This window comes from Mustela lutreola, chromosome 6, assembly GCF_030435805.1.
Source record: "Mustela lutreola isolate mMusLut2 chromosome 6, mMusLut2.pri, whole genome shotgun sequence".
Classification (NCBI taxonomy): Eukaryota; Metazoa; Chordata; class Mammalia; order Carnivora; family Mustelidae; genus Mustela; species Mustela lutreola.
Window position 1 is genome coordinate 142,239,213 of NC_081295.1, and position 25,178 is coordinate 142,264,390.

Below are 25,178 nucleotides of genomic sequence, written 5' to 3' on the forward strand. Positions count from 1 at the left end.
GGGTATTTCCTTTGTGCTAATGAACTAACAATTCAAATTTCAGTTATTCTCTAAGACAGGTTCCAAAGTAGTTATGGGGATGGGGGGGCAGGGGAGGGTCTTCTGTTCTGTTCTTCATCTTCCTTGTCATCCTTAACGTTTGGTTCTGAAGGTTTTATATTGTGGTTTCCAGAACACAAATGAAAACCTAAAGGATCAACATAAATAAAATAAAAACTTTATTTTTAATAATAAAATTAATGTTTCTAGTAAGGAAAAGATAGTATGTCATTCCTTTAGCAGTACAAACAATATTTTATCCAAAAGAATACATTGGGTTTTATTGTGTCATTTGTCTGAATACAGACTCCGTGGAATATCGAAATGATACCCTGCTCTGAACTCCAAGTTGAAAGTAAGTTTTTATTATACTTGAGGGAAACAGTGGGTTCAGCTGCTTATTGCAAGGAGCAATTGTCAAGGGAGAGTTAAACTCAATTACTGTAACCATACTGAATAAAAAATACTGCCAAGAACAAAAATACGCCTGGGTAAAGACAGCCACTGAATAAAAAAAAATCGACATAAAGCGTATCAAATATTTATTTATCTGGGCAACAAAGGACTATGATACATTGACAGGCATGGAAACTACGCCAGCACAACTCAATACAATACAACTCGAACTGCTTCCAAAATGGCCAGTGAAAATACAGAATACCAGGTGGTCCCAAATGTTTGAAGTTCTTTGAACAAAAAGAGAGAGCGAGAAAGAGAGAGACAGAGTGTGGGGGTGGGGGGAATCCCTTACCCTTGGTTTAAAGACAATACTCATTTATTGCTCAAATGATGCTTTTCAAGGGAGGATAGTGAAATAAAATAAACTTTTTTTTTTTCTCCCCACAATACATAGAAGGGTTATCAAACCACTCAAGTTTAAAAAATCTTTCCAGGGTCTGATATCAACTTTTTTCTTTCAGTTCAATGAAATGCTAAATGTAATACTAATTATATATAAAATTTTATTTTACTTTTTAAAATTCTGTTCAGCTGTTTCATTGTCATCTTTAACATGCTACAACAGGGCTAAATTCATGAATCCCAGAGGGGGGGAAAAAATCCCCCAAACCTTGAATTTCTAAATAAGTACCATGAACCACATGAAGAACTAATAGGGAAGATTCAAAACCCACTAAACAAGAGGTAAACGAGATCACCAGATAAATTAAAAAAAAAAAAAAAAAAAAGAGAGGCTTAAAACAGACTCACCATATTTACAATTCCCATTAAATTACACATAAATAAATATATACAGAGACGTGAACACGGATTCCCTTATATAACTGTGAATCGTGTTGCCAGAGAAAGTTCAAGTTGGTCGCTTTACCTTGGAGAGGAAAAAACTTCTACAACTGAAGACATGACATGGAACTTCGTGTATTTGTGTTCAAGTTTATTCACAATACTGATAAAAATGTCATTTTCCTTTACGCCTTTTTTTTTTAAAGTATGGCTACAATCTGAAGTATGTAAGGGAAGGTGGTGATTCAGTCCCATGAAGCGCATATAGTATTTTTTTAATTTTTATGTTATTATTATTATTATTTATTTTTTTTTTTTTTTAGAAAAAAAAAAATGTTTTTAGCTTTTTTGTGGTGGTGGTTGTTGTTGAGTTGTTGGGTTTTTTGTTTTTTGTTTTTTAAAAAATCGTTCACAAACTTGGACAGAACTTTTCTTTGCTGGCTCCACGGCCTGTTCTGTTCTCTTAGGCTCCACAGGAGGGCAAAGGGGAGTTGGTGCCGACGAGGGACTTCGAGGCTGGGGGCCCAGTCAGCAGGTGCTGTCCCGCTGACGGCAGAGAGTCCCCCCAGCGTCTGGGGGACTGAAGGTGGTGGCGGCAGCATCAGCAATAGCAGCAGTGGGGAGGGGGGCGGGGGCGGGGCGGGGCGCTGGTCCCAGAGCTGTCACCTGCCCATGGCGGTAGGGGACTGGAGACGACTGGGTGGGTAGGCTCGCCGGGCTGGTGAGGCGGGAGAGGCAGGGCAGGGAGGACAGCCTCACTTTCTGTGTTTCTCCTCTTTGTCACTGCTTTTGGCGCTGTTGTCCGTGTGGCTGTTGGGGTTGTTGCTGAGGTACATTTTGTCCATGGCCTTGAGGGCCTCGGTGAGATAGTTCTGCAGGGCTGTGACCGCGGCGCACACCGCTGGGCTGCCGAAGCCGTGGGAGATGAGGTTGAAGTGGGTCAAGCAGCTCTGGATGCCAGGCTCCAGGATGGGGTTCGGCCGCGAGTTCCCCAGGGGAGATCGGTCCTGAGCCAGCAGGTCAGTGAACTCTTTGCATATCTGTCTGCAGCACAAGTGAAGCAGAGAGAAAGGGGGGTTGGGGAGCGGGAAGAGAGAGAGTTGAGGCTCCCCTGTGGGCAACGTGAGCAGCAAAAAGAAAACCTTTCTCCCTGCAGAACCCTGACCTGACCCAAGGCCCCAGAGACAGACTTGGGGGGGGGGGGCACAAGACGGAAGACCCAGTCACCCCTCCATGTCCACTGAATGTGGCCCCTCCTACCTTCACAAATTCTCCCTCTCTCGCTCCCCAGCTACACCTAAGGACTAGCCCCCTTCTTTCTCACTCACACCAAACACCCCTGACACAGAGAAACATTGCACATGTTTAGAAGAGAAACAAAGGAGGAGGAGAGGGATGAGGAGTCAGAAACAAAAGCATTTCCCAATAGCCAATAGCATGCAGCCATCAGTTGTCCTGTTCAAAATATCAGAGAGACCTGCTTCCTGCTCTGTTCTAGAGAGACCTCAGTTGGTTGGATGAAATCCTACAAATAAGGCTGGATGCAGACAGAAAGGCAAACTTTTCTTGGGATTGTTTGCCTTTAAATAAATGCACAAAAAATCGGTTACTTGGGGACAATGCAGACTGATATTGACAGCCAGCTCAGAGAGACAGACAGACAGAGTGCTGGGGAGGAAGAGGGACAAAGGGAGCTCAAGCAGGCTCCAAGCCCCAGTCTGAGAGGCAGGGATAGATCTCAAGACCCTGAGATCGTAACCTGAGTTAAAATCCAAAGTGGGACGCTTACCCAACTGAGCTACCCAGGTGCCCCTCAGACTGATTTTTGAGAAGAAATAGATGCTTCAATTTCAATTTCCCCATTCCAAGGGAAAATTGTGAACACAGGTGTGCTTAGGAAGCTAAGGGAAGAGAAAAAGTTGAAATCTCAGAAAGGGTCTTGAGAAGTCGGAAATACAGACAGCGGAGGCCTGTACACCGGAAGCTGTGAATCTGGGAAGCAAGGCCTAGGTGGGGTCTTCCTGGGGCACCAGCAGTCTGGAGGGGATGGGGGTACTGGTATGAGGCAGGTGGGGAAGAGGGAGAATGGGGGAGCACTTGGCAGGCTGCCTTCTCCAAGGCCAGCTGATGTCCCCAGGCTAGACACTGCCCCAACGGAGGCCTCACAGCCTCTGCCCTCTGGTTCCAAGCCCTCCTGTGACATCAACTTTGATAATTAAGGGCTTCCAAACAAGCCTTTTAATTTCCAGAAAACATATCAAAACAGTCATTTTCTTTTCACACACCACCTGGAGAAGCCTATTCAGCCCAAGCACTGACGGGAATATAACTTGGGCCATTTTGAAACCTATTTGACATCTCACCTGTAGGCTAAAACTTGTGGGCTGTGTGTGTGTTTGTGTGCCTGTGAGAGAGACAGAGACAGAGAGAGAGAGACTTTCCAGGAGGGAGGTGAAAGAAAGGCAAGAAATGGGATAAGGGATTAAGGCTGAAACTAGGACAACTTCTGGCTTCCACATTTTGCAGGCCACTGCTTAATCCTTGCTCTCGGAGCACATATTGATAGGAGACAAAAACTGATACAAGCGAGCCTGTTTTACCCGTTTACAGACTCAATGCTGGTCTTTCTAAAACGACAGTCACCAATCCACACTCAGCTTCCATCAAACCCCTACCATACTCCACCCCCATACACACTTTTTTTGTTTTAACTGAAAAGCGGGAGCAGAAGAGTGGATAAGATTAGGAGCACACCAAGAATCCCACTTACATTTATTTCCCCTTTAAGGTTGAGTATGGATTCTAAGACTGTGTTGGTAACTTCAATTATTTATGACAACAAAACTGATGAACACCAAACGAAGAGAGGAGAAAAGTGTGACCAGAAACAATTCTGGTTGTTTCTCTTGACAGTAAGACACAGACCCCGGAGAGGTAAGGTAAATGCCTTACTTTGTAGCCAGAAGCATGTTTTTTCTTGTCACTTGCTCATTGGGATCGGAATGTTGTCGGTTGAGAAATTCAGCTACTGCTTTGGCAGGAAATTCAGTTTCACACACGTACCCGAAGTCCCGGGCTAGGTGGACTGCTTCTCCTGGCAGGAGGAGAGAGGGGAGGTGAGCACAAGAGAATGAGAAGAGTTGAGGTCAGATTTTCCTTCCAGCACTCTTATTTTCTTAACCCAGATGTTTAAGAAAACACAAACTACTTGTTTTCTCGTTTCAGGCATTTTATTTCCTTCTCTGTAGGATCTGGCAGATGAATTTATCAGGAAAAATGGCCACTTGTCCCAGTCAAGCCAAGAGAACTTGAAAATGCATATCCCATCCCCCACCCACCCTGATCCCTGATGACATTTCCCCAACTTCTCTTTTAAAATGTTCCTTGGATTCCAACCTCACACCTATCAACACATTCATAAATGATATTCATAATTACTCGCTGAGTTTTTCTGCAGGGGAGAACAACTAAAGGTTTACATTTTAACTTGATCGCATATAATTATCTGTTCATCCAAACCGATTAACCAAGAGGATTTGAGGGTCACTCCACTGAGTCTGTCTGTGTTGTTGATTTTCGAATCTTTGGTTTTAATTTCCTGAACCAGTTGGTTTTTACTGCAGGGCTTCCTGCCATTAGCTCCAGCTCCGGAAGAACGCATGCGCCAATTAGAGCATCAAAGCCCTCTCTGCAGAGCTTGTTTCCATAAAATGGAGCGGATCACAAACAATAACAGTTCTCCAAAAACTGCCTCCCTGGAACAGGACTCAACCCCCAAACTCATGCACACTCTCACACTACACCCAAAGCCACTTCGACCATTTCCTTTGCGCTTAATTCTTTTGGGGTATGCATAGTAGGTTCTGTATGTACTCATGGTATTTTTAATGCAAAGCTACTGTTGTTGAGCTTCTGGCCCCGAAGAACTGCTTATTGTTTAACAGTTATCATCTTTAACGCTGTTCACAGATTGCCTCCTGGGAGTCCTCCTCAAGTGCATGATTTTAAACTTTACTACAGTTCTTTATAAAGCTGGAACCCAAACTCCACTGTGATCTATCTCCTCAACTGTAAGGTGTAAAGAAGACAAAATGCCTTCTTTAAATATAAATGGTAGTTTTGATATCTACCTGATCATTTAAGTGTCTTTCTTTTTCCAATGGCAGGAGACATTTCCAACACAACACAAAGGAAAAAGCAAGACAGCTTAGACATTCCTTCTAACACATCTAAACTTAAGCCAATTTACTATCAGAAGAACTTAAAAGGAATCCAGAGGAAGTAGGAATGTGAGTGGATTCTGATGACAGTGTATCTAGAGCACAGAGTGAGAACAGGGGTAGCTTTTGTTTTAAAGGGGTTGGAAGCTTTGTGTGTGTGTGTGTTAAAAACTGCCATGAGGAACTTTCAGCAAGGCTTGTTTTTCTTTTTTCTTTCCTAGCCCAACAATTCAAAATCTAAGATTGCTCACTTTTCTTCCCCTCCACTAGAGAAGCACCATTAAGTAAGAGATAAGGGAGCATATGTTTGGAAAACAAAAACCTAAAAGGGCATATAACCCTGAGCTTTCAGGACGGTCTTAAATCAGGATGCAGGTCAAAGATTCCCAAATTAATTCAGGAAGTAATGGTCACGCATTTCTCAAACGCAGATGTCAGAATAGCTTAAGTGATTTACTGCTGAGCTCTGTGGAGGAGACAGGAACTTGGAGAGAATATGCAGTTCTTAAATTTTCACATTGTTTAGGTCAGAATTGGGTTCAGGGAGGTGGAATTTTATGGCAAAGGGGAAGAAGAAAGGAGGACAGGAGTAAGTGCAAATAGTTTTTTGACGTGCCAGGATTCTGTTCCCTTCCAGCTATACTCGCCAGGAAAAAAAAAAAAAAAGAAAAAAGAAACTGACCAATTGACACAAAATACAACCAAACATCTGACCACAGAGTATTACCCATTTTCCCAGAAGACAGTTCCCTTCTTGTTAGCAAGTGGACTCGCTTACCCTCCACTAGTGACGTGAGCAGGGTGACATTGGCAGCTTTACGTCTCCCTGCTGGCAGATTTAATCCTATTTTGTCCAGTTTTTCTCTTAAAGATCTTCCTCCATTTTTAGACTTCGCCCTGTTTCACAAATACATGCAAGAAAGGGATTTAGAAAACACTGGGTGGCTCTGAGTCACATTATAGTCACTTTAACAACCTTCTAACATGTGCTTTTTAAAGTTGAGAATCATAGCCCCGAGATACTTAAGGGAGGGAAACCTAGGAAGGAATGGCAGGGAAAGATCATGGGAGACAAAGGCTAAACTGTAAAACACCCCCTGTGTTCAGTTATTCCTGCAGCCCTGGTGGCAGGTTGGAAGGTTTTGATTCCGCAACTCTCTAAAGAAGAACCACAAACAAACAAACACGGTTCTCATCTCTGGGGTTTGAGGTATTTTTGAGTTCAACTGATTACTGTGTATTTTCCCTGTTGTTAACAATCACAGAAATCCCAATGGGGTCTTTAAATTGTCTTTGCAAGAATCACTGTTAGGCTGTTCAGAGTAACCAAAGTTATCATCACTCTCACGTTTCCTGTTCTGGCTTTAACCCCAATGGGAAATTCATTTTACCAACTGTTTACATGCCATGTCAGTAGCCTAACTGGAAATGTCAGTAGCCTAACTGGAAATGTCAAAAGCCGGTATCGGCCTTTAAAAATTTCACTGATTTCAGAGACCATGGAGGTGGTTCTTATAAATAGATGTCTAAATAGACTCCGGTAATCAGAAAGTGGTTAAGATAAATTGTTTAAATAAAACAGCAAATTAATTAATTTCAGATTTTATTCCCTACTCAAGTGCTCTTTAATTGTGTGGATTAGATTATACTCCCCTAGGTAAACAGTCTCCAATACTGGGGGTGGGGGAAGGGGAGGAAAAAGCAGAGGTTTCAGATCTGTCAGAGAAAGATTACAAAAGGAAGCCAAAATGACTGTGAAGGAGGAAGAGGAAGAAAACACTGGAAAAGCGGATGTCTGAAACCTTCCAAAAGTGGTTTAATACGCTTTGTGTGGAGCATGCCCACCAGAGCGGGACTATGGGTCCAATGATGAATAAATAAATAAACGGCAAACTTAAGTTCTTGGTCTACTTTAAAAAAAAAAAAAAAAAGGAAAAGGAAAAAAAGATCACCTGGGAAAGTTCAGGCCAACACCCACCACTCACAAAGCTGGGTGGAACCCTAAGAAGGCGAAGCCCAAAGCAGGGAGAAACCTGCCCTGAGGGAAGGTGCTTCACCTAGCAGACCCTTAGCCAATCTTATCTAGGAAACCATTGCGACCTCGCAGGGCCGAGACGTGTATCCCCAGCCACGTATGTAACACGCACTGGTGGGTAACAACTACACAGAATGCACGTACACGTGTCCTGCGTGCTGCCTGGAGCACGTCGCGGCCGCAGTACCTGGGAACCACTAACGTGAGCGCCTTAGGCACCGGGAGTCGCCGTCTGGCCAGAGGTGACGGTGACGCGGGGTGGGGGGGGAGGGGGCTGGGACTCAAATGAAAGCCAATGTCTTCTACTTAAAACCCTATTCGAGGGACGGTGGGTTACCTTCGGAGACCCTACACGGACGTAAGGCAAAGTAAGGCGCCTGAGAGGAAGTTTTCCAGGGCGTGCAAGGTATACGCGGGGAGGGAAAAGGCGGCTGCACGGCGCCCCGCCGCTGTAGCAGCCGGGACTGAACCCGCGGTGCAGTGAGCTGCGCGTGCGCGCGAGGAGTTGGGTTGGGGGCGGAGGACCTGGGGAGCGCGCCGCGGCGACGAAACCGAGCGCGCGCCAGAAGCTCGAGCGCGCGAGAAGGCTGCGGAGAGCGCAGGCGCGCGCCGCCTCATCCCGCCCCTAGCTCCCACCCACCCCGTTTTACGCCCTTCTCCCCTCCCCTTTCCTTTCCCGCGAAGGGAGGGCCACGGCGCGAGGCCCGTCTGCGTCGTCGCCCAAGCGCAGGCGCAGTGTTTCCCCGGGCCGCGGGGCGGGGCGGGCAGGGCGGTGCCGGGCCTCACCTCCGCAGCACTCCGCCCAGCAGCGAAGCGTTGAGACACTCCGGCGGTGAGAGGCGCCGCTGTACTTCCGCCACCGTGACCTTGTACTTCGAGGTGGAGCTGAGGAGCGAGAGACGACCCGGAACTGAACAGAAGACTTCGTTGGGGTTCACGACGCCGCCGAAGAGGTTGTCCTTGTTTATGGGGATGGCGGAGACGGCGTTGCTGTTGGACTTGGACAGGGACACGGGGCCTGCGGAGACAGACGGGGAAGCTGCGTGTGGGCGTCGGGGGTCCCTCCCAAGTCCTCCCCGACCCCGGCTCTCGGCCCGGCTTGCGCCGCAACCCCCACTTTCCTTCCAGCCCTGAAAAATCCTGTGGTTCCTTTCCCCCACCTTCTGCCTTATTCCCTGCTGTACTCCCGTTCTGGGAGCAAGCCTCATCCCCTCGGCGCACCCCGCCCGGCGGCCGGGAGGCGCCCCCCACCTCGCCCCACCAGCTTGGACTGTGCTTCTGCCTCGACCCTTTCCTGTTAGCCGTCAGGGTGCTGTCTAGAAATGGTAGTGAAACTGTGACCCTCAGGGCTCTCATCCGAGGAGAGGTGCTGCAGTACGGGTATAGGGTGCAGGGGAGGGGATTACGCTTGCACACCGAGAGCAAGCTCCGTGTACTTTGGAGGTTTTGTGGGGTGAGGAGTGCAGTGTTGGGGAGAAATTGTTACAAAGATCAGCAGAGAGTTTAGATGGCTGAAGTGGCCTGTATGTGAACAGCTAAAGGCACCAAGCTGGGAGGTGGTGGATTCTCTGGTCACACACAGGGGAAGTGCCCCATCCTTTTGATAAATAGGCCCTTTCCTATGTTTAGTTTTAAAAAGGACCGTTTAGAAATGCATTCCACAGTCCCATTTTGAACTGGGAGAGAAGAAAGATAAACAGGCCTACCATAGGCTCTATCAATGCCCTTCTGTTGAGCAAAGAGTTAATATCCTTGTCTGCTTGAGTGTCTTCATTGGCAAGTGAAGAGGATATATTCTTAATAGGCAAAATCATAAGCTCTTCCTTGGCCCCACCATAGAAAAAAATTCAAGACCAGGAAAAAGTGTACTACCATGTTACATTTCTCCACACCAGTATAATTCAGATGCATTCACCACCATTTACGTCCTGTATGCGTTTGTATTTTAAAATTCCACAAGGAGACATATATAACAATATGCATACATTCTCCTCAGTACTCCTCCCTCCTTAATGGGGATATTCTAGATGTATGGGGAGGTGGGGGGCTCTAGGTTTTGGATAGATCACTTGTGACATTAATAGCTCTGGGGAGGCTAATAGAGACAATAGGAGTTAAACGAACTCTTGAGAGATTACTAATAAAAGAGCCAATTATCATGTCGACTTGGAAAGAGCATCTCTTAAGATTTATCCCTTGCACATCTAATTTGACGTGACAAGGACTTCACAGATGCAAAAATGAAACTTTAAACTAGCTAACAATATACTGATTGGGGTTAGAAATGAGAACAGTTTTATATAGCATCGTCCTCTGGTGGTGCCTAGAATTCTGCAATGTAACATTGCTACTATAACAACAACAAAAAAAAGCTGCTGTGAATAGCATTTAATCCAGTAAACTTTATTTCTACTCACTAAACACAATACAAATTACAAATCCATCCAAATCACTTGACACTTTTTAAAAACAATTTCTGCTCTGAACAATTATGCTAATAATCCTGACATCTTCAAGATGCTAATTTTAACCAAAAGCCAAATTTTTGTTAACCTAATTCACAAAGTTTAAAAACCCTTAAACAGCTAATGAGAAATTAAATTGAAGAACATGAAAGTTTTTTTTTTCTTCCTCTGCTAAGGAGTGGTACAAACGACACAACTCTCATAGTGATGTTGAATTATTTGCACTATTTTAGCATTATACACTTCTTAATACTCATGGCCACTTACACAATGGATTAACTAAACTATTAAACCATTTCAAAATTGAAATGCCACTTCCAAATCAGTTCAACTATTACACATTTCATGTGTCTGTCTAGATATCATTAAACTAAATTAAATGGTCAAATCATGAACAAAGCTAGCCTGTTGCCATTACTAACATACTGAAAGCCGATCATTTAAAGCATGGCTGTTCTATGCCATCTATTTGCTAATTCTGAGCCTTTAGGAAATCCTATTTGAAAAAAATAAATACAGCTCTGAGAGTTCTTTTAAATAGCAGTATGCCTGTAAGGACATGCCTGGAATGTAGAAGGAAATGGCTTACCTTTCTTAATTACAGTTTGATCTGGGATGTTAATACCCGGGTCTTCTACATGCTGCAACAAAAGGATACACATGGATGTAAGTGTGTAATCAAAACAAAAGGAAATGAATATTCTGTGCAAGATGGGGGGAGGGGAAGGTGTAGAATCAAAATTTCCCCCTCCTGTATAGTGACATTTATATATAAACATCTCTTCTTGGCTTATTGGAATTTGAGGCTTTGGAACTCAAGAGGTTTCACTGCACACCCACAGCCAATTTCTCCTCCCCCAGCAAATAATCCATGTTTGAAGGAGATGGGGGTGGGGAATAAAACTTTCTTTGGAAATTAAACCAAGTTTTGGAGCACCTAATCTTTCTCACAAAGTCAGTTTAACCTTTAAAAATGCACCTAGCTTTAGTTTGGCGCCTCAGCGGCTTCGGACTTTAGCGGTTCCAGTGTTCAAGCAGCAAAAGCCAGGGAAACACAATAGAAATGACAGAGGCGGGAGTAACAGGGGAGTGTTGTAAGCATTTTAGGTAATGTGATAAAAAGCAAAGGTGTATACACACCTTCACTTATGGAAAATTAAAATTGTTTTTAAAGATGATTATAGCCTAAACTAGGTATGGGAAACAAATAGGAAAACGATTAAAACAAAAGCAAAAACCTCTGAGGGTATTTTTTCCCCCTGTTGTCCAGCAGCGGGTTTGTTGGTGTGGGTTTTTTTTTCTTCTCTCCCCCCCCCTTTTTTTTTTCCTTTACAGATGGATGGGTATATGTGTGTGCTAGAGTCAAAACGTGATTAGAAAGTAAAATGAAATCATGTTTTCTAATGCAGAAACTGACAGGCAATATAATGTCTGGCTGTGTTTACAAATTAGCACCAGGGCTGCTGAGATAGAAGATTTCGCAATCGTTACCAAACACAGGCATTACCATTTAAAAAACTATTACTTCCTTCTTTAGTCTTTGTCCAACAATAATACTGATTCGAACATTTTCCATTCTGTCTTGGATTTATGCTCCTGTTAATTGTGCCTGATCGCAATGATTCCGGGTGGATGGTACTAAGTTGCTTTATTACAGGTTTTATTATACTCAATGCTCTCATTTGTAACTTGCCTAAAGTGCTTCTGGATTTAAGTATAATTAAATTGAGAAATGTTCAGAAATGACTACTGCTGCAGTTCTTGTGTTTTAACTATATGGGGAAATATGATCCCTTTATGCATGCACCCTAAACCCATAAAGTAAATGTAGTGTGGCATAATACTTTTATTTGTGTTATTTCTAGACCTTGTCCATACAGGGAAGACTGTTAAGTTTAAAACCCCACTGAGATATTAATGATTAAATAATTTTCACCATCAATTTGATTTTCTTAAATATTTAGCAGTCATTCTTATTAAAGGTTAACTGTTGCAGCAATGGGAAAATTGAAAACAACCCTTTTCCTGACCCAAATTCCTTTGAAAGAATTTTTTTCTTAATAGGTGGGGGAGGGTGGGGAAGAGCAACAACTGGGTTTCCTTGTTTTTATTTATCTTTTGGTTAATTTCTCCTACTGACTAATTTCACCACAAAAAGTGACTATACAGGTGTTAAGAATTCACACCAGCCACTTTGGAATTTTTGCAAAGTAGAGCAATTCTAATTCACAGTAATTCCAAACGGCTGCAGTGCATTTTGCAATTCAAATATGTCCAAAGAGCAGGTTAGAAAAAGGATTCAGAGACTCTTTGGGAAGGAGAACTGAAATGATCACAACTTCCAGGTTTGTTTTTTAATTGCTTTTTCTCAACAACTGCTCCTCTTATTTTACTTCCCAAGAAATGCAGTTTAATGTCAGTTTCCAAAAACATTTATGAACACAGACATACACACAATGCTTTCTAAACCCCACAATGGATCAATTGCCTGCTTTCCTTCTTTCCATGCAAGGCTGCTGAATATAACCAACAAATTTCAGTGATTAACTGGGCCAAATGAGAGCTGTAATAAATTTTCTATTTTCCTATGTAACTTAAATAATGTTTTAAATTCACCAAGCAAGCAGGTAAGTTCATCTGACCATTTTCTTTGCAATCTAATGCAGTAATCATTAAACTGTCAACGGACATATTGCTGCAATATTTGATGCACTAATTTGAAATAGCATTTTAGTAAAAATCACATCCAGATACATTTCCTCTCCAAAGAAAAGCAGCATTAACAGAGCCTTTACAGCTTTAATAAAATTATTGGCTCATTCTAATTCCATTTCAGGAGGGTTGTGAGGAAACCATAAATACGTAGAACTGAAACAGAGATGCTGGTTTAAATTTAATTTCAGAAAGTATTTTCAAATTATCAATAGCCTGGTTTACACTGTAAACAGTAAATGTGCTAATACCATGCTTATTCAGAAATCGTTTTAAACTGCATTTATCGATAACTGGATTAGAACTCAAATAATGTATTGCCCAATAGTCTCAAAACATTTAATTTAATATAGGGTGTAGCAGGTTCTGATAGGAGTTGGGAACCCAGCTAATGATTTATGAGGTCAGCACTTAGCACCCCTAGGAGAAGAAGGAGGCTTCATTTTAATGTCCCTCCGCTCCGATTTGCTACTTAACTATTCTTTAATCAGGGTAAGCTACACACAGAACTTTTAGACATCACTAGTGCTTATGAAATCCGGTAGAAATAATTTTCTTAATATGTTGTTCACACTTTATTTTAAACTCCTAGGGTATTTAATGAGCTCTTTTGCTTGAATTGAACATCTTTTCCAGGACAGGGATAAATCCCGCACGCCAGACACAGCGGTGGAATTAGATCCTCTCCCAATCGAAACAGTTTACTGTCCTGGAGAGGGGCAGATATTGTTAATGGTGACATTCATCTGATTTATTTCTGTGTCGGTGGAAATGGTAATGCAGGCATTGTTTGAAGGAGCTCCAGGAACCATTGTTCTAGGGCTATAACTCTCAACTACTTTTTAATTTTTTAATTCGGTCGTTTATGTGGGTTCTCCAAGTGTCCGCCCAAAAAATAAAATGGAATTTTGAAGAAGTAAATGCCACCGAGGGAAACCCCGGGCCACAGTCTGTATGTCCTGATTAATCTTCTCTGGGGGTGGGTGAGCAGGGGCTGCGTTCTCCCTCGCGCCGCCCGCGCGGCCTCTTACCGGGACGTCCTCGATGGCGTGAGGTAAGGAGTGGATCGGGAGGTCTCCGAGTCCTGAGCTAAGCCCGTGTGGGCCGTGCAGGAGGTCTTCGTGCCGCCGGTAGTCCCTGCGAGGATCCAGGCCCGAAAGCTGGTGGGGCAGCCCCCGGTGCGTGTGCAGGAGCCCAGACTCCTGGCTCTGCCTCTGGCCGGGCCAGCCCGGGTGCTGCGGCTGCGGCTGGGCGTGCAAGGGGTTCAGGCTGTAGGGGTCGTTGACGTGGGAGTAAGGATCTTGCGACTGGGGGTAGATAGGCTGGTAGGGCGGGGGGAAGTAGGGGGGCTGGAAGTCGGCATTGGGGGTGTGGGACAGCGGCGGGGCGCTCGTGTAGGGAGATTGACCTACAGTGCCCAGCTGGGGCAACCGCGCCGTCCCGTTGCTGGTGCCGTCGTGGCGGTCCTGAGAGAGAGAAGAAGAAGAAGGGGGGAAAGAACAAGAAATCAGGCGTCGAGTTACATCTGTCCACTCTAAATCCACTCCGCAAGACTGCGTGGGAAACCGTTCATTCCCGTCGGCAGGCCGCCGAAAGAAATGAGCTCTAAGTTGTTCATTTCGGTACCCCCGAAGTGAAATGGGCTTCTTCCAAAAACGCAGAGAATTAGATCGTGCAAATGTGGGAGCATAAGAGGCTCTGTTTAGGCGTTTGTTTCAAAGTGGGGGGGGGGGGAGTGATAGAAAAAGGCCTTCCAGAATACAGCCCGTTAAGCTGCAGCATGAAACCTCCCTTAAGCAAAATTAAAATTCCTGCTAAATATTTAACAGTAGAAGCGGCCTTTTCTTTTTCCCCCCGGATTTGAACCTGCCTGCCACTGCGTTATTGTTTACCCTGTTCCATTTATTTGGAGGGGGCAAAAATCATACACCTTCAAAGACTATTACCATTTTCATGACTATTTAAATAGAAACATTTCGTAGAGGGGCTGTAACGAAAGCACACCTTTAAATTACCAGCTTAAAGAAGGTTTTAACTGCAAGATGGGGTTCTGTCTTTTCCGCTTTCTCAGTTAGGAGCATTTTTCTCAATAGGGTCGATTTACAATATGGATGGGGAGAGGGGGGACGTCCAGTCAACGTTTAAAATAGAAAGATTCAGCCTTATTGGGTTTAAAAGAGAGAGGTGCAACCCGGCGCGGAGGCTCCCGCCCCTTGCACCCCAGCCCCAAAGGGCAGAAGAAACGCCAGACTTTATGTTCCTCTATTGCAATTCGCTTGCCAAAAAAGCGAACAGAGTTGATTCCAGGGGGTGCGAGCCCAGGGAGGTTCAGCCCCGGCCCCGAGGGCAGGGGACACACCGGGCAGCGTTTTTCCTGCATATGGATTAAGCATCAAACGTTGAGAACACCTCGGAACAAGTGAAGACGCAAAGAAATAAGGATGAACGTGGTTAGGAACACGCCTGGGGAAGTAGCGGCGAGGTAGGTCTGCGCGCCGGGAGAGGTCGAGCGGGGGCGGGGGGTAATGCATTCGATTAAAGAATGAAAAAAGCGAGAGAAAAGAGGGAAAGAGCGAAATGCAAATGGAAAAAGGGGTGCCCTGAAGGAAACCTGTGCGCGAAACCCGAGGTTGGGGCAGCTCCGCAGCACCAGGTTTCCAGAAGAGAATTCCTAAGGAAACAGGGATGGGGGTGGGGATGGGACTCACCATAGCTGAAAAACTGTGAACTAACATCTGCGAAGAGTCTGGGGTAACGAGTCAGGGTGGAAAAAAACAAGCAAGCCTGGAGAGCCCGGCTGCCCCGCCGCCCGAGCGCGCCCCACACAAAAGGCGCCGAGAGCCCCGCGCCACCCAGGACTCCAGTCACGGCGCAGACACTCCCCCGAGCGCTGGAGCCCCGCTCTGGTCCATCCGAACTTGAACCACCGATTCGAGCGGCGCCTTCAGCTGGTCGAACCCACGGTCTCTATCCTGCCGTGATCGCTTATGATTCAAAGTTCCTTAAAAAATGAAAAACCCCAAAAAAAGGAAAAAGAAAAAAGTGTGTGTATGTCTGTGTGTATGTGCGTGTTCCTTAATCCGTGTCTCCCCTCTTTTCTTAGCGGCTGCTTCGCTTGAGCTTCTAATAACCGCGCTGGGCAGCGTTCCTGGAGCCTCCTAATAGCAGATATTCATGACTATTAATATTACACGAATACTTAATAAGGGAAGAATGCCTGGAAATCGAGCGTGAAGCGGAGAGGCAACTCGCGCCGGAGCAGGCTCTCAATGCAGTCCATTGACGGGAGCCTCAGTGTAGCAAATCGGAGGTGGGGAGAGGGAGCGCGAGAGACAAAAAGCGGGCGAGAGAGGGAGCGGGCGAGCGCGCGGGGGGCCGCGGCGCGGCGTCTGGCGAATCACAGGGAAGGGGCAACATTTTAAAAGGTTGCAGGGCATGCAAAAGTGAAAGAGAAAGAGGGAGCGAGGGAAATCGAGGGAGAGAGCGCAGAGAGGGAGAATGTGTCTGCGTGCGTGTGTGAGAAAGAAAGTGTGGGTGAGAGAGTGGAGCCCAGAGTGGGGAGCGGGGAGGGAGGGAAGGAGGGAGAGCCCGAGAGGAGGAAGGGAGGGAAAGAGGGAGGGAGGGAAGGAGGGGGAGGGGGCCGAGCCGGAGCGCACGGAGGGGGAGGCCGAGGGGGAGGGGGAGGGGGAGAGGAAGCGAGCGAGGACAATCAGACCTAAAAGGCTGGGGCAGACCTCGGGATACCGTGGGGGCCGCGCGTCGCGGGCAGGAGCTGCCGGGGACCGCGTCCGAGCATTCATCGGGCTCTCGGCGCGGGAGGTGCTGCCCGGCCCTCTCCGGCCGCGGGCTCCTCCGCTCCGCAGCCGGGCCTGGGACTCGGGATTCGTCTGCCCGCCGCCGCGCCGCTCTTCCATGGCCCGGCGCCCCGCCGGGGACCGGCCAGCCCGCCCCCTCCACCGGCCCTCGCCTCGGCCGCCGCTCAAGCTTCCCTCGGGCAGCCCCGGCCGTTCGCTCTGCGGCAGCTGCTGCCCGCCCTCAGCTCTCCCGGGCAGGAGCTAGGGGAGGGAGAGCCGGGACGCGGTCCGGGGCGCGCAGAGACGCTAAGCGGCCCAGCCCGGGCGCCGCTGGCACGGGCTCCCGGCTCCCGGCGCAAACCCGTCCGACTGGCTGGGCCACTCCCGCCCGACGCCCCCCCCCCCCCCATCCGCAGACATGGCTCGCTCTCTCCCAGCGCGGCAAGGCTGCCGCCGCTGCCAGTCCGCCCGCTGGTTTGTCAGAACAAGCGGCACCTCGCCTCCTGCGTGTCCCTGCAGAGCCCCGACATAATTAGACAGCCCTGAGCCGGCTCGGAAACCCGAAATCCCTGCTCCGGCGCTCGCCCACCGCATTCAAAGTTGTTGAAACATCCCTCACTGTGTTCTCTCTCTCTCTCTCTCTCTCTCTCGTTGCCTCACTTACACACACATTCACACGCGCCCCCACAGGGTCCCTCCAGTTCTTTGCCTCCCACCTAGGTCTCAAAGGCGCCCAGCGCCTTGCAGAGGTTCGAACCCCGTACGCCGAGGGCTTGGCACCCAGAGCTGGGTTTCGGCCTCCGCGAAGGTGAAACGCTCGAGCCTCGGGCCAGAGCCCTGGCGGGGACAATTCACCTGCGGAGACTGGGGAGCAAACTCGGACCAGTTCGCAGAGCACCACCTCCCCCCCCCCCCCCGCCTCGGGCCTGAAAACAAAGCGGCTAGTGTGCCCGGGGGTCTCTGCGCCCCGCGCGGCGCACAGCAGGAGCCCCCAGAGATGAGCCCGTCCCCGCGGGATGTCACCCTGCGCCCCATGGGGTGAGGGGAAGGAGAAAAGGAAGAGCCCGGGAAAGGAGATTTTTAAATAGTCGACGGAGAGGAGAGGGGGAAGGGAACCAGTGACACACCGTTCACACAAACCCGGGTTCTGATTTCAAGTGAAGACGAGACCCACGCTGCTGCGCCCACACAGACCTCTGCTCCAGACATTTCCAGCTCCAAATGCCAAAGAGAAAGAAAGGAACAGAGAAGAAAAAAATAGCGAAAGCTGGGACTATCACCTATTTAGGTAATCATCGGCCTCGGGCCCCCTCCCCCTCCTGTGACTCCTCCGCTTATTTCAGCGGGGGTTGTGAAGGAGTTCGGGGCCGCGGCAGCCAGGCCGGTTCCCAGCGCCTCCCGCGGGCGGGCCAGTGGTGTTGGGGCTTCCCCGGCTGCTCCAATAAGCCGAGCTCGGGAGACCCTGGGTTTTAAAATGGGCTCCAAAGAGGCGCGTTCCACCGGCGCCGCGGGCTCCGCACACCGGAGGTCGAGTGCAGCCGGGTCAGGATTCCCACGGTCACTCAGCCGACTGCCCCGCAGCTTCAGGGCCCGCAGCTTGAGGACCCCGCAACTAGGCGGCTCCACGCGGTGCAGCCCTCCCACCTTCGCCCCAGGGATGCTCTCAAAGTATCCCTTAGAGGGAGAAGGTGCTTAGAACTTCTTCAGCAACACAGATACCCAGGGCGAGCCCCGCAGCAATTTGGGAGAGGGGCGCTTCCAGACTGAACCCGATAACTGGGAGGTGCAACACAGGTCAGAGCGAAGTGTGCGGGTGCCTTCTCCAAACAGAAAAGACCCTTCCTTTTTAGAAAGGGGGAGGAGGAAGATAGGAAGGAAGGAGGGAAAAATGAATAAATAAAAGAAGGAATATGAAAGATCGGAGAGGACGTAAGGAGGGAAACGGGATTTTCTCTTTTCTTTCTCTTTCTGGTGACTCGGGCTCCCAGAATCTCGCTCAAGACACACGCAGGGTGCACAGACGCGTGCCCAATTGCCAGCAACTGCCTCAAAAACCCATGTTCCTCTTTCCACTCTTCAGCAGTCCCCAAACTGGCCGGAAAATAGAAGGGGGGAAAGTGGGACACGAGCTTCCAAGGAGGAAAATGAAAGAAGACAGCATCCACATCCTTCCTCTCCAGCTTCTCCCTTGAGTTCTTGGGGCGAATTGGAGAGGCGGGCGCTGCGCTGGGGAAAGTTTGTCCCACCCGCATTTCGCAGCTGGCTGCGAGGAGAGGAGGAGGAGCGGGAAGGTAGAGCTCGGAGCCTGCGGCCGCAGGGATAGCCAGCACCGCGCTTACCTCGCAGTCCTCGTACTTGATATTATCCGTCAGTTTCCAAAGCATTTTCATGGATCGGCGTGAACGGATTTGCCCCCTTCTCCGCCTCGCACCCAAGTGGAGCTACTCTCTGGGTAAGCGCAAAGTGTCGGCTGCCGGCGGTGAGCGCAGGAGGAGGAGGAGGAGGAGGAGGAGGAGGAGGTCGAGGAGGAGGAGGAGGAGGAGGGCGAGGGCGAGGAGGAGGAGGAGGAGGGCAAAAAGGAGGAGGAGGAGGGCGAGGAGGAGGAGGGTGAGGAGGAGGGAGGAGGCGAGAAGGGAAAGAGCTCCCGTGTGCGCTCGGAGATCTCCCTCTAATGGTAGAAACTTTTCCCTTTTCCAGCTCTTTACCAACAGCCTAATCGCCTCATTAGCATATCAACAATAGTCCAATTGCTCGCCAGCACCGCAATCTGCGGCCGGCCGCTCCGACCCAGGTATAAAGGCCTCTCCGAGCGGCGAATTTGCTCCTAGAGCGCACGCCTGCCCGCGAGCCCAGGGAATCTCCCCTGAGACCAGCCGCGCGCCCCGGTCCCCGCCGCCGCGCCATTCCGCCCCTCTCCTCTTCCTCTCCGTCTCCTTCTCGAGGGAGATGCCTTCCGCAAAAACCCGGCACCGTGCAGGGTCCAAGAGGCTGCGCCCGGGGCTCGTCTTTCACCACCTCTCCCTCACCCCTGCCTGCGCTAACCGCGCTGTCCTTTCGGCCCCGTCCAATTTTATTAGAAATTATTATCCCTTTCGCAATTAAATATAATCATCAAACCAAGACCGGCAAAGTCACTCCAGGATTTCTGCCCAACAAGAGATCGCCTCCGCTCGCGGCAGCCACCATCTCGGGCCGCAGCGCCTTGGGAGTTTTATTGGCTTTGCGCTTACCCCCCCATACCCCCCCACCCCCAGGTTGAGAATTTTGCCAAACAGCTCCAGTCGCGCGGCTGGGGTTTGCGATCCTTTAATTGCTGCGTGTAAAATAAAAATTGTACCCCGAAGAGGTTAGTTGACAGCTCCAGGGGTTAAGTGATTTTCCTCTCATTTGTATGAAGCTAGGGCTGACTGATAATTCAACGTGGTGTTGGGGCTAAGGGTTTCGTAGGTGCGATGTGGACAAAATACAGAACTCCTACGGAGACTCACAGTCGCTCCTGGAGTTGTGCGGAAATACTGGCATGTGTGCTTCGTGTCATGCATGCATCAAAATAAATCGCTAGGAACCAACTCTTCGCTGTGCTAATCTGCTCCAGTTTTCCCAAGATCCCCCTTTTTAATTAAAGCAGGGAGAGTTCCTTCATGATTTGGTGATGTTACTAAAGCGGGCGCGCTTGCGGCGCAGTGCCCGGCTGACGCGGAACCCGAGGCCCCGGGGCCACCCCCTGGTCCAGGTTGGCCAGTCCAGGCTTTCCCGGCTCCACACAGGGACTGGCTCGCCCCAGCGGGGCTTTATAGATGTTTTCCTTCTGTTTTGGCGAATTGTTTTAAAGAAGAAATTAAAAAGAAAGACGTGATGTAATCCTTTGAAATACGGAGTAATTAATTTTTCTGGTCAAACTTCTCATTTGCCCTCCATAAAAAAGTTTTTGTGTGTCTTTCTCTCTCTTGAATACTGCAAATTCATCAACAGTAGGTCTGCCTCAGAGTTGCTCTAGGAACGACTTCTGATTCCACCTAGGCCTGTCTTTTGCAAATCTCCAGGCCTCCCAAGGTCTCCAAAGCGTGTCCTTGCAGAGGGGGTAAAGGGTGTTGCAAATCCAAGATTCTCTTAACAGGTGGAAGGAAGGGAAGGAGGAGGGACGACCACCTACCTCCCTACCCCACCCCCCACCCATTTGCTGAGGGCAATTTCTCCTTCCGGATGGCTGCAGCAAATTCCCCAAGCCAGGCAGAGTAGGCCAGAGGCCCTCCCAAAAGTTAGAGAAATGGCTCGAGCTGTAAGGGGGATTTAGAGCATGAGGGACACCCTCCTCCGGCCCTGCCCTGCACTCCTTTTCCCCACCTGCACACTATCACAGTTCTCTGGCTGAACACAGCCCGAGGTTAAGCGCCACGCTCCACCCGGAAAACCGTCAACTTCCAGCACTCACACCACTCACCCTGAGGGGCTGCCCCAGGGCCCGCCGCCCAGCGCAGTGGATTGAAGTCGGGAGATGGGCCGCCGCGAGCATTTACACCTTCCCAGCAAGCGGCCACAGCCTCAGAGCATGAGCTGTAGGCCAAATCCTAAACCTGCGAGCGTGGGATTTTTACACCCTGGGACGTTGCCGCACAGTGCTTAAGGAAACTTCAAGTTTCGCTTTCTTTCAGATTGTGGGCTGGGGAAGGCATTCAAGGCCCTTTATCTTCTCCACCCATCCCCCCTTGCTGACCGGCGCCCAGCAGATTTCAGGCTCCGCACCCTCTAGGGCTTGCTAAACTGTTGTTGTATTCCCGCCGAGGGTGCCTTTGAGGTGCAGATTAGGGCCTGAGGGCTCTGCGCCACCGCTGGAGTTCTGGGCCTTCAAGAAAGGCCCAGGCGAGCGCCCCAGTAGATCCTGGAGCCAGCGGAGCCGCATTTGTAGGAACGTCATTACCACGACAAGTCTCTTCATTGCATGTCAATGCTCTGTCCCCACCGGCACCCCAGGGCAATAGCGCCAGGCCTGGGGCTAGAGGTGGGGGGTCCAGGCCTGAAGTGGGGGCGTGAAGAGGCCGTTGGAGGGAAAAATGAGTATCAGTGTGAGACGGAGACACTGGCAGAAACAAAGAGACAGCAAGGGGTCTGACTGACTCTTCTCTGGTCCTCACCACTCAGTGGGACCCAAGGGCGCAAAAGGCCAAGCCTGAAGGATCCAGCCCCTCCAGGCCCCAAATCCACGTGCCCCACCCGAGAGGCAGGCTTCCCACCACTTGCCAAACTGTGAGCCCGAAGGAGCCAGGCCCAGGGTTCACTCCTTTCCCCTTTGGGCCATATTCTCACTGCACCCGAATGGTAGGCCGTCTGGAGGCTCAGACCCAGGATGATCCTCCGCTACTGGTGCCTTCTCAGACCCGAGGAGTTCGGCTGGGAGGTCTACCGGTTTTGTGGAGAAAACTGCAAGGACCTCACCCCAAGACCTTCCCCAGTCTACACCCTCCAGAGAAAAGAAAGAAGAAGGGCCCTGAGGCCCACTGGAGCAAGGGAGGGAAAGGTGTGGATTCCCAACATTTGTGTTTGGTGTGGGTCTTGCATCCTTAAACCACAAAGTCAGTCTAATTTTTGGGATAAAATTGCATTTTCGTGAGATTTAATTGGGAAGAGAGGTATAAAAGAGCTCAGGGTTAATAAAAATAATAAATAGAAGGAGAGAAGTAAAAATCGCAAGACTATTTCCTTTCCCCAAACTCCAAAGAATATAGAAAAGACAAGACTTCTGAACTTTATTTCTAATGGTATGAATCTGAAACAAGAAAAAGAAAAAGAACTCGCCCCTGAAAAGGGCAGAGCCTTGACTTCTCTCTGGAGAGTTCCCCACCTTCGGTTCAAATCACCCTGCAGCCTTTTCTGCGCACAGAATCTTGCCCTAACCAGGCCTCCTTGGCCAGGAGATTCGGTGCGAGTGGGGGGAGGGATATAGGGTCCCACGGTTCCCATGATGAAATCCGCCAAAGAGGAGAGTGTCTGCTACCCTCACCAGCCTGTGCGGAGCTGCCCTGGTTTCCACAGGGGAAATGTCTGGAAGTTAGGAGAGAGCCAGAAGAATGTTCCTGTGGCCCGGGTTGGGTCAGGACTCAAGGAGGGCAGGATCAAGGGCCCATTTGGCCTTGAGGTACCCGAGGCCTAGCCGGTGGAGTTTGGCAAACTTCGGTTTCTGCAAATTTTGGACCTCCCTTATCACCCATCATTCACCCCTTATCCAGTCACCCCAATCTGTAGCCCAAGAGGCGAAAACTGGCTTCACAACTCGGACCGAGAGAGAGGCTAAACTTTGTACAAACTCTTTTAAGTATTTCCCCAAAGAATATTCTCGCGGGCGCGCCCCGTCCATCCGGACCCCTTTCCATTCTCCACACCCACTAGGCCCCCCAAATTGGAGACAGAAAAAGAGACAGGTGCACCAGAACCCCACCTCATGCGTCGCCCTGGGGTCTAGGGTAAGAACGAAGGCGTACAGAGTAGTGAACCTTCCTTACCACGCACTGCAACCCCCGCCCCGCGCCCTTCCCCCTCCCGAATTAGTCATCCTCCCTTGTTCCCACCGGGTGGGGAGGGGGGGCGTTAAAGGCCGCAGCGCAAACCACAAGTGACCCCCGGGGCCACCTGTGGAGCGTGTGCCGGACTTTGCTCCGCTCCGGGCCCGCCGGCAGCGCGTGTTTTTTCTGCCCTTTCTCTCCTGGGAACTCTCCTGGGCGCTGCCAGGCGTGCCTCGCTTACGACTCTCCTGCCCAGGGCCAAGGCTCTTCCTCTCCGCCTCCCCCTTCCCGGCCCCCTCCCCCCTCCACCCCCGCCCACTTCAGCCCCAGCCAAGGCAAACCCCCGTACCTGCCAGTCCCCCATTTTGGCAAGTATGGACATCGCGGCTCGGCGCTCCAGGCGATGGATCCCCGCCGGGCATGGGCTGTAGGGCTCGGCCGGGCCCGCTCCCTGGAATCGCTTAGACAAATCCTCCTTTTTTACCTGCTCACCAACATCTCACCTGGTCATAAAGAGCTGGGTTGCTACCTGCCGACGCATGCGCGCTAGCCCAGGAATTCACTCCGCCAGCTCTCGTCCCAGCGCCTCGCAGAGCTGACCTGGGAAGTGATGGATTTATAGCCGCGGCAATCTCGCCATCAGCTCCAGCTTTTCCCAACAGCCCCAACCCGCTTTCCCGGTCAGTTTCTGACCGGGGAACAGAGGCAGACTGCTTGCTGGGGTGTGCAGGGCTCGATGCGAGTGTGAGTGGGTGTGTTTTCGCACTCAAGCAATGGGGGCATCTATGCGCTCTTCCCCAGACTCCCCCCCCCCCCTTGGAACTTTGGGGCTGGGAGTCTCCACCCCGAGGTGGGGAGAACTGGAGGTGGGGAGGGGAAAAGAGCAAGGCCCGGAGATTGGGCCCGATCCAATAGGTCCGGCACACCTGTACGCTTGCGGTTCGGCCAGACCCTAGGCCCGGCCTCCCCACTAGCTCGGGAGATTGAGGACAGTCCGGGCCCTCGCGGATCGGAGTCCGCAACCCCCAGGGGGTTCAGCGTCCAATCCCAGATCAAAATGTTTCCCAGTAGGTGGAAACGTTCGCGATTCTATTTCACTTCTGGCTTCTAGTTCAGTCTCCTCCCACCGCAGACACACAAACACACACTCTTGCACACTCATACACTTACACTTCTATTTAAGGTGGTCCCCTCCCCCACTCCTCTAGGAGTTCCCTGCTCTTTATCTTTTCCAATAATAATTCTTTAAAGTAGAATGGGGGCGTTGGTGGTTCTGGGATGGGCAACTGAGGTTTGGGCTGGGGTTTGCTTTCCCATGACAGATAAAATCACTCAAGTGATTTCACCGCTGCTTCTAATTAGAAGGGAGATTTAAAGGAAGCCACAGGATTTGGGGCTCCCGAGGAGCTCATCTCCGCATCAGGAACCACACCTGGTTGGGAGGGAGGCCCGGGTGAGGAGCTTAGCCTCGGGCCGCGCTCCTCCGAGACCCTGCCCGCTCCATCCCGGCAGCGACGAGATGGGAGAATCCGGGGCTTGGGCCTGTAACCTCCGGGACAGGCTCTGAGGCAGGGCCGTTTACCCTCCCCGGCTGGCTGCCGTCGCGGGGACTAAGAGGAACAAAGAACCAGCTTCAAATCGACCACGACACGTCAGGCAAAATGTGTAAGAGGTCAGCTCAGAAGCTGAGGAGTGAAGACTTGTCCCCATACTCAAACTGCCCCTTTCTAGCTCTGAGCTCGAGCCTCCATACCTGCCCCACTGGCCTTGTACCCTCCTGGCATGCACAGAGATGGTGTGGTTGGTGACTCTCAAGGAGTCCCCGTGTCGCCTAGGCATTTGAGTCGTCCCTGGGCTGAGGGACTCTCATCCCTGTGCCTATTCTCTTCTGGATTTGAAACTTTCTTGGACCTGCCTTAGTACCTTGCTCAACAAGTTTGGTGTGTGTTTGTGGGTGCTCCCCCCCCCCCCTTGCGAGAACTTTAAATAATTAAAATTAAGGTCTTTTTAACCCGTAGTATCTTCACTTCACTTTCCCGGCTTTCTCCACACTGTCAGAGCAGGTCGGTGAGTGTCGAATTCTTTAAAGTCCCCAGACAGACGCGGGAGGCGCGTCCCGGAGATTCCGGCGGGGGGCGCTGTGCTCTCTTACAAAATGAACACCGTTCCCGGCC

At 49.8% G+C, this 25,178-nt stretch overlaps 1 protein-coding gene across 8 annotated transcripts; it reads right to left on the reverse strand.

The window, feature by feature from the left end:
- Positions 1 to 564: 564 nt before the first annotated feature.
- Positions 565 to 23,557, reverse strand: TFAP2A (transcription factor AP-2 alpha). Of its 8 annotated transcripts, none has more exons than XM_059179233.1 (8): positions 23,354 to 23,557; positions 14,122 to 14,179; positions 13,745 to 13,982; positions 10,591 to 10,642; positions 8,323 to 8,554; positions 6,280 to 6,398; positions 4,234 to 4,375; positions 565 to 2,325 (listed from the first exon to the last, which is right to left on the reverse strand). In XM_059179233.1, the coding sequence occupies exons 1-8, from the start codon at positions 23,424 to 23,426 to the stop codon at positions 2,037 to 2,039; spliced, it is 1,203 nt and encodes a 400-aa protein (XP_059035216.1). In that variant the 5' UTR covers positions 23,427 to 23,557; the 3' UTR covers positions 565 to 2,036. The 8 variants fall into 8 exon arrangements, with proteins under 8 accessions (XP_059035216.1, XP_059035217.1, XP_059035212.1 ...); XM_059179234.1 differs by lacking the exon at positions 23,354 to 23,557 and adding an exon at positions 16,448 to 16,605 and having other exon boundaries at positions 14,126 to 14,179; XM_059179229.1 differs by having other exon boundaries at positions 13,745 to 14,179.
- Between the last annotated feature and the right edge of the window lie 1,621 nt (positions 23,558 to 25,178).

Bases quoted from the DNA above. Each gene is read 5' to 3' on its own strand.
- TFAP2A (XM_059179227.1), bottom strand. From the start codon at position 16,627: ATGGAAGAGCGGCGCGGCGGCGGGCAGACGAATCCCGAGTCCCAGGCC. The intron at 14,180-16,447 runs GTCTGCCCCAGC...TCTCTCTCTCAG, and splicing joins GGCCCCCACGGTATCCCGAG to GACCGCCACGACGGCACCAG. The intron at 6,399-8,322 runs GTGAGGCCCGGC...TTTGTGAAACAG, and splicing joins CTGGGCGGAGTGCTGCGGAG to GGCGAAGTCTAAAAATGGAG.